General features: G+C 33.1%; 1 protein-coding gene across 1 annotated transcript; it reads right to left on the bottom strand.

Annotated features, from left to right (window-relative positions):
* Window positions 1–211: 211 nt before the first annotated feature.
* On the bottom strand, window positions 212–5,167 carry LOC132060524 (uncharacterized). The gene is made up of 3 exons (XM_059453540.1): window positions 4,928–5,167; window positions 1,075–1,296; window positions 212–649 (listed from the first exon to the last, which is right to left on the bottom strand). The coding sequence occupies exons 1-3, from the start codon at window positions 5,090–5,092 to the stop codon at window positions 428–430; spliced, it is 609 nt and encodes a 202-aa protein (XP_059309523.1). The 5' UTR covers window positions 5,093–5,167; the 3' UTR covers window positions 212–427.
* Window positions 5,168–9,014: the final 3,847 nt, after the last annotated feature.

Below are 9,014 nucleotides of genomic sequence, written 5' to 3'. Positions count from 1 at the left end.
AATATGACACAATTACTCGTTGAAGAGAGAACTAGTATTCATAGTTGAAATAGCTTTAAGGAGCTAAATTTCAAGTTCCAGCACTGCTCGCGGATAAGTTTTTATCCCTCTATGACCTCCATGTAATGGGAAAATCAAATGCAAAAAAAGCCCATTTCTTTCTTTCTTCAGCAGTCAACATACAGCATATGGGAGTAGTAATCTCAAACAGTACAAGCAACTCCACCATGTACACCTCAAAGTATTACAAAATTTTATATATTTCCATTTCAAATGTTAAGGACATATAAACTCGAAACTAATGAATCAATTTTCACCTATGGATCTCTCAAATCTCCTCTTCCTCACTGAATGAAAAAGCAAGCTAACCAAAAAGCACTAACAATATTAGAATACGAGAAGAAAAGCACGTGCTAGTGACAAGTGATTAATCGCTTCCCCATTTTCTCGCGACGCTGTCTTTGGCAGAAACACGAGAAGGAACTTCCTCCTGAGAAATGGTACTAAAGTTGTCTCCGCTAGCAGGATATACCTTTCTCATAATCTGTGATGTTACAAAGGTAAACCCGTTCCTTGCTCCTCGCAGCGTGAACAGCAGAGGGTTGAATATGACAGCAAGTATCATGTCTCCTTTTGTAACTATTAAGTACTGCAATTTTCAACACAAAGTACTGATATAACAAGTGGAAGTGCAGAATAACCATATTAATCAAAATCTTAAAGCTACAAAAGGAACTCCTACGCCACCGATTCATTCTAGTGTTTGACTAGGCATAGAGTTTAATAAGTAAAAAAGAATTTTTAGAGCTTCCTATCTTAAACATTCCATGAGATTTATGCGACTATATAATCATGTCATTAAGGATAGAATGGGGAACTTTAAAGTTTAATTGTTTCTAAATATAGAGAGGTATCATTCTTTTATGGAAGAGACTAAAAAGGAGAGAGTTCATGTAAAATAGATTAGAGGGAGTATGAAGAAGCTTATGCAAATGATGAATAAGAGACAAGTGGAAGTGAGGAACGACCATATTAATTGCACTTTTAAAGCTAGAAGCTTATACAATTGCTCACCATGACAATAATACCCAAAATAGCAAGGCTTGCTTGTTGGGCTTCCTGCCAGAAACGACCATCGTCGGAGCCATCAAACCATCTACGCCAATTAAACCAACCGCCTCCCCCAGAATTGTCTCCGCCACCTGCTTCCTCCCTTCGTTTAATTTCTTTATCCCATTTCTCATACTCACTTTTCTTTCCTCCCAAAGCACCTTCTAAAGCTTTTCTAGCCTCGTCCTGTAAAGACAAAACAGATAGGTAAATGCCCAGATAGAAATTAGAAGGCGCATAAAAAGAAAAGGGAAGTTCCATTTCATAAGTTTCATGTTGAATCACACAAATTGAATTTTACAAGCATGTGATATTACTGCTACATCTAGAAGCCTTTCCTTGTTCCCAAATATGGCTAAACTAGAATTCTATTTCCTCTGATAGATACAGACATCAATTAAAAGTAAACTACCGTGTCTCTTCTGTTTTCACCCAGATGTTGCAAATAGGAATTACCAAGGTAATTTTTTTCTATTTCATAAGTCCAAGATTTATCACCAAAATTCATAATCCAACTGAGGTAATGCCGCCTAAAAGTCTGTGTTGAAGTATGATATAATTAATTAAAAGCGTAATCTCTCTAAAAACTGAAACTTTTAAGATGAGATGGTCACAATTTTAACATGGTATCAGCGCAAGCAGAGGTTGTGGGTTAAAGTCTCTCATCGTCACCATTATCGAAAAGAATTATCAGGTGCCTGGCTCATGAAAAAAAAAAAAAAAAAAGAATCAAGCCCGCGCATGAGGGGGTGTGTTGGGACATAATTAAGTAACTAAAAGTGTGTTCTCTCTAACTACTTAAGCTTTTAGATGAGATGATCACACACTTTAAGGGAGGTGCATGAACTAGAAATTGAGATAGGTAATGTAAGGTTAAATATATGGCTGAAGAAACCTGTATACCTAATCTCATGGACTCCTCCTTTGAAGGATCCAAAATCCAGTTCATTTCAAGTGAAATCTCTGGAGTTTAACTTCAGTATGTATAAGAGTGGTAAAGTGTAACAATCTTCATGAAAGCTAGACTATATCAATCAAACAATCTGTTCCTCCCCATTATAAAACACCTCCTAGAAAAACTTGGCGAAAATGAAAACGTAGCAAAGAAAAATCAATCATTACTATGATGCTAACAATAATCCGAGTCTCATTTAACTTGTGAATAGGAAAAAATGGATAACTACATTTAGTTGAAATAGTTCTATTATTTGGAGTCATTTTGAAATAAAAGACAAGTTATAGACATTTATTAGTCAATAATGATTATGGTTCTAACAGGATACAGAAAGTTGCAACTTCAGATTAACTAAATCTTTTACAATTCAATGCAAGAGTGAAAATTAAATGTCATTTCTATGGTCCTATGTAAAGCTTCAGTTCTTTTTTATGGTGCCTTATGCCGCTTAACCGAAAAATTCTAGTGGCATTTCTGACAGTTCCCATTTCAAACTGTCTCCTTCACAAATCAACACCGCGTATTTCTTCTTATGTATCCCAACAAGTCCTTACCCTACATGGAAGCCCTAGATGGCTAAACCAAGCTAGAGAACTCCTAAAATCTTCTAGTTCTGATTAACTAAGCAAGGGGCTGAGAATAGTGAAATAACTCGGTCTCCTATCTTCCTCCCCCTGTACAACTATCCATCCAAAAACCATGAAAGCAAAACCTTTTCTGAATCTTCTCACCACTAATATGTGTATTAATGATCAGCGAAACCTTTTAAAGTTCCTCGGGAAATTATAGGCTAGCGGATCTCGCCCTTATCATACATCAAACTCACCAACCATGGATGGAAGCAAAAGTTTGAACCACCACAATGTGGATGGCTGGATATGGATCTAGCCCCAATGGCTGCGCTCACTAGTCAATACTTCTTCCACACATTTTCTTGTTAACAAAGCTCTGCCTTTTAGGCAACTTAAATTATAATAACCATCCATATTTCCGAAGCTATCATAAATAATGATCAATTGGCGTTTTAAATTCCTCCTCTCACTAGTAAAACTTGTAAGAATGCAACATACCAAGGAGATCCAGACCTATTTCATAGAATTACTCTTCCAGTAAGCTCAACTCCATGTAAAGTCAAAAATGTAAGCTTGCAGAAAATACAATTTAGGATGTAAAGACCTAAAGGTCAGGATATCAAAAGCATTTGAAACTAATGATCTTGCGAAAAGTTGAATTCTGCTTTTCCATTTGCTGCATCACTACTACATTTAATAGACACCAACAAAATTCAACAGCCTAGCCATTTTGTTTGTTAAGTGCCTCCTTAATTCTTATGGTGCTACTCCAGTCCCAAGAGGCAGGAAAGAGGATAGGAATGGGAGAGCAATTTTATACAGTAAGAAAAGCCAGAGATACTAAAGAATAACAATGGAATCACAATCGTAGAGCAACCTTAGAAAGTGGTGGTTACTCACCTTTGGGAATGATGGCAATAGTAGAAGCCATGCTAAAATGGCCAATTACAAAAAAGATCAGAAGCATTTTGCTTTCTTCTTCTTTTTCTTTATCCTGGACGGGAAGAAGTGTGCTTGGGCTGAGAGATAAAAAAAAAAAAGGGCGAAAACAGACGTTTCATGGTCCTTTGATATGTACTATATGTATAAGGTACGGTATCGAGTGGAGACTTTGTTCCCAAATTTAAAACTTCATTCGCATTAAGCCATTAACTTGTGGTATCCTCTTTCGGTCAATCAAATCCTTTATGAGTTTCAGATGGATTTAGAATAGGCACCGTTAAATTAGTACGCAATAGGAGAGAGACTCGCTAGATAGGACGCAATACTCATGCCTCCCAAGCGTGCTAGAGGTTCTACCTATGGACTCCAGGACTATTTTGTGAATAAGCACCCAAGCAGAAGGTTATGAAATTGTTTACACACCATAAAAATCTCTTTCTAGGCTTCTAGTCCTCAAGCTCACATCAAGAATTAGTGAAAACAGTTTGTTCACCTTAACTAATGCACAAGTGTAACCATTTGCTCGCGTGTTCCTTTATTGGATTTAGCAAAAACAATACCCAAGTTGATAACTTTTATCACATCTAGTGGTCAATGAAGTGGGGTGATAACCATGAGGTTTCAGGTTCATCCAGCGGAGGAGTAGAAGATGTTTTGATGGCACCTCAACACCTGATCATTCTCTAAAAGCTAAATGTTTATTTAATCTTTTTTTGCTGGATACATCTGTCCCCTGTAATTACTACTGATCTTTTTCTGGATTTTATCAGTACCCTTACTTTAGAATAGCACATTGCATAGGAGCCGGGCTAATTTCTCTTTTTGTCATTTCAGCTCCTTGTAACGTTGCCTTATGTAATTTTGCATGTAGTTGATGCTTTCTTTTTTAATGAAACTCATCACTTCATCAAAAAACAAAAAACAAAAAACTAGGTGATATCTTTCCATCTGTCCAGGCCTTGGTGGACATATTTACCTGGCATAGTGCTGGTATGAGGTAGGAAATACTCTGTGGAATTAATCTAGGTGTATAAAGAAAACGAAATCTTATCTCCTTACTAGACAGAACCCCACAAGTACAAACACTATGATTAATCAGCAGGAATAACAATTACTAGACAGAACCCCACAAGTAGAAACACTATGATTAATCAGCAGGAATAACAAAAAACCAAAACAAATGCAAAACATAAGACCCCCTTTGCTATTTTAGTACCCATGTTTTCTTCTAGTCCTCAAATTATTCAGTGGTATATGCAAAATCAAATCAAATAGTACTACCATCCATTATCCTCCAGGATACTCTTTTAAGTTCAGAAATTTTTAAAAGCTTAAAACTTGGCAGTACCTGTTTACGGTTGTTGGAGAAAAGGCAAGTGAATCTGCCATTACACTGTAGTTTGTGTTGTAAAGAACTAAAGCTCTTTTTGGCTGGCCGTGTCAAAGATGAGTTGTGGTGATGCTGCGGTAGTGCTGCGGTTGACACTCGTAGGCTCATCAGTACCTGCGCCATAGATTTTGGGTTTTGCGCAAATGGCCTAAACGAGCGTCCTTTGCGGCAGCTGAACTGATAGCCAATTTTAGGACCCCCAGTTTCAGGGAGGTAGCCGAAATTCGTATAAAATGTTTGCAAGAATAGCCGTTTCAAAATTTAACTTCAAACGGGTAATTCGCATGAATGTCTGTCTTTAATTTTTATCCCTCAAATCAGTGGTCTTTAATATTTGCGCTTCGACACTTTAAATAATAAAAAAGTAATTGAAAATATTCTTGACAAAGAATTTGGATCTATGATCTAATTTTGCAACACAAGGTTTCATAGAAACTATGCCTATTTGAGCAAAGTTACATTAAAATTATGTCTTGTCCAACATTGTTCTGTAGAATAACTTAATTTATATAAAACTATGCCGGATAAGGCAATGTTTCGATGTGATTTTTCCCGATTAATTACATATTACTACACAAACTTATGTCGGATAACTTAATTTCTATATAACTATGCCAGACAAATAATAGTTTTTATGTAACTTTGCCCGAATAGGCATTGTTTCTATGAAACCTTACTTTGCAAAATTATTTTTATTTTTTACTCTGTTGGGGATCGAACCCAGAATCTCTAATTTTGTAGATCAGCGAATAAAGATATTTTCGCCCACAAATTTTCATGAAATGAAAAGCAAGGACAAAAATTATAGAGCAGCGACTTGGGGGGTCAATATTAAAGACCAGTCCAAATGAAGGACAATCTGCGCAAAAAATTGACTTCAAACGCATTTGTAAAAGCTTTAGATATATATATGTCCGAAATTGAGTTGTCTGAAGTTTGATTGGGCAGCTCCAATCTTCAGATTCATATGTGTGAGTTTTGAACTATTAAACTTAACTTCAGATTTAAATAACTGAAGTTGGTATAGTAGAGGACCATCCTTTTTGAAAATATTAGCAAAATCATTTTACATTGAAGGCCAATCAGCGTTAATTGTGTCAAACTATTTAAGGGAAGACAAGAGAGAATTTTGCAATCTCATTATCACTTTTAACATTCAAACATTATTGATGATGTCTTGCTTATTCGAAAATGACAAAGTAACCTCAAATGTCCAAATTCATGACGGGACATTAAAAATTAACTATAAATATGTTCTACCTGATCATCAAAAGTTATGATAGATGAGCTTGCCACAACTCCTAGCAAATCACCACGAGTTCAATACAAATTATATTTATGTAGGTTATCCTTCTTCTAATTGGATCAAAAGTTAAACACTTTAACCTTTCAAAGGATATTAGGTGGATTTCTCGTATTTTAACCTTTCACAAATTATTTCTTGTTACAAATTTATATTTATAAAATAGAAGGAAAGATTAATAGATAAACTTGGAAAAGATACTATAGTCAAACTTCCTTATAATAGTGTCGTTTGTCTGGATATTTTTTAGATGCTATAAAATTAATTGGTATAACCTATAAAGAAAATGTAATCTAATATAACATGAAAATCAATTCTATAAAAAATAGGCCGCCATATTGTGTATAGTAGTTATTAAAGAGATCTCTGATTATATTATAAAAAATAAATTTTGGAACATAATGCTGTAGTAGGTATTAAATACATGGATATGATTTAATACGAAAAATCTTGTTTCACATTACAAAGATCGTGAACTTCATCAAGTTGTTGACCAAACCCAATCTTAATCCAACGGCATATATTTGTGACACGCAAACAATCCTTATTTTCCAAAATAACCTCACTTTCTGTGTTAGGACACATGCTTTTCGTGAGGGTATTTAAGTAAACTTAACAAAAAGAAAGAGTAAATAATAATTCAAAATCTGTTGGCAAAGACAAACAGTTCCAATTTCAAACCAACCTCTTTTGGTCCCACCACTTTATCTTTATCCTTTCAAATCCTTTTATTTTCCAATTTTTAAAAAAATTAAAGGTCCCCAGTTCTCATAATTACATTTATACCCTTGCTTCTTCTCGATGCAATTGGCGCTTTATCCGTCTCATCCATTTTTGGAGAGTATTTGATTAGACGCAATGTTTGAGAGACTATATATTCCCAAAAAAAAAGTTAAAAAATTTAATTTTGGTGAAATTTTTTAAGTTTTAAAAGTGTGTTTGATCATAATTTTTCAAAATATATTTCATTTTTTATTTTGAAAAACATGAAACATTATATCCATAAATTCTAAAAACTATCAAGGCTATCAAACCATACAAAACATACATACTTGTTAATTCAAATTATATAGAACATGATATTTTAATAACAATTGTTAATAACATACTTATTAGGCAATAGCTACTACAATTCAAATTACAACACAAAGGTCCATCCGTTCAAGAGAAAAAACACGATAGTAACTAGCTTAGCTTATCTTGTCATTCACTTTAAAAAGACATTCCTTTTTAATTGTGAAAATATAGTAGATCATCACTTAACCGGAAAGAACATGCCATCCAAGTTCTTACTTCCCCGGGTCATAAATAGATGATTTTTTTTTTATAAAATATAAAAGTTTAGGGTAGTTTTTAAAAATCTTGAAAAGACCAAAACATAAACCTTGGCTCAAAAACAGATTTGAGCCAGAATGTGAGATTTGAAGATTTGTCTTCAAAATTTGTCAAAATTTTATGGCCAAACAAAGATTTGTTTTCAAATCTTTAAAATAAGCTCCCAAAATCTATAGCCAAACGGAACCTAAAAAAGGTTTTTGATATGTAGGCCAATATGATTTTCGTGACAAATTAAAAAGATAATGTGTATCGTACTGGATACTTGAGAGTGTCACCTGTTGATTAATACTTAACAAAATGAGTTGAGAATTATGAATTCTGGTATTTAAATGTTAGGAGACGCAAAAATATTGAGTGATTTCTTCTTATTTGTCTACGTCTTGATGAATAAATTATTTGATATCTACACTACTGGAAAATAATAGTTCTTTCGTTTTACTTTGTTTATCTTGTTTTGGGTATTTAATTAACGAAATTTAAGAAAATAAATATAACTTAAGTTTAAAAACTTTTTCGTTTTAAACTAAAAATATCAAGACTATCAAAATACCATTCAATCTTATATAGTGATCTTAAACAATGTCAATAACACACTGAAAAATTAAAATTAAAACGTTGCAAAGAAGAATTGAGACAGTTTTTAAAACAAATTGAAAAAGAAAGTAAAACAAACAAATTGAACGGAAAAATAAGTACGTATTATATAAAATTAAGGCTTAATGCATATGCGGCCCCCTAAACTTTGTCTTCCTTTTTTTCATTTTTTTCAAATCACCTCAACTAAGCTAAAAAGGTTTTTGATATGTAGGCCAATATGAACTCCAAATTAAAAAGATAATGTGTATCGACATAATCCAATTCTTACAAAATATTTCATCTTTTAAATGTTAGGAGACGCAAAAATATTAAGTATTTGTCTATGTCTTGAATATATATTCTAATTGGAAAATAATTATGTTATCTTTTAGCTAAGATTAATATCAATTGAGAGGGAAAAAAAAGTATCTTAATTTCAATCTTGTGATCTTAAAAATGAAAAAATTAAAATTAAAAACGAAAAATCGATACATCTATTGAAAAAGAAAGTAAAACAAACAAATAATAATACGTATTATATAAAATATTATTCCACCTTTATTTTTCAATTTAATTTGATATAATAAACTTAATAATTTCAAGAGTATATTCTAATTTAATTATGAGCTAAGATTAACATCAATTTAGAGGGAAAAAAGAGGTTAATTCAAAATTAAAAAATAGCACATTTAATTAAGACACACTGCCAAAAAAAAGAAAAAAGAAAAAAAAAAAGAGAGCAAATTTAGAGTGCTTCATATGCATTAAGCCTAAAATTAATCGAGATGCGCACAAACTATCACGAACATCAAATTATCCTAAAAAAGA

This window comes from Lycium ferocissimum, chromosome 6 (genome assembly GCF_029784015.1).
Source record: "Lycium ferocissimum isolate CSIRO_LF1 chromosome 6, AGI_CSIRO_Lferr_CH_V1, whole genome shotgun sequence".
NCBI classification, from domain to species: Eukaryota; Viridiplantae; Streptophyta; class Magnoliopsida; order Solanales; family Solanaceae; genus Lycium; species Lycium ferocissimum.
The sequence above is the reverse complement of the archived record's forward strand: the minus strand, read 5'-3'. Positions and strand labels throughout refer to the sequence as shown.

Bases quoted from the DNA above. Each gene is read 5' to 3' on its own strand.
- LOC132060524 (XM_059453540.1), bottom strand. From the start codon at position 5,092: ATGGCGCAGGTACTGATGAGCCTACGAGTGTCAACCGCAGCACTACCG. The intron at 1,297-4,927 runs GTACTGCCAAGT...TTGTCTTTACAG, and splicing joins TCTCCAACAACCGTAAACAG to GACGAGGCTAGAAAAGCTTT. The intron at 650-1,074 runs GTGAGCAATTGT...TGAAAATTGCAG, and splicing joins TTTTGGGTATTATTGTCATG to TACTTAATAGTTACAAAAGG.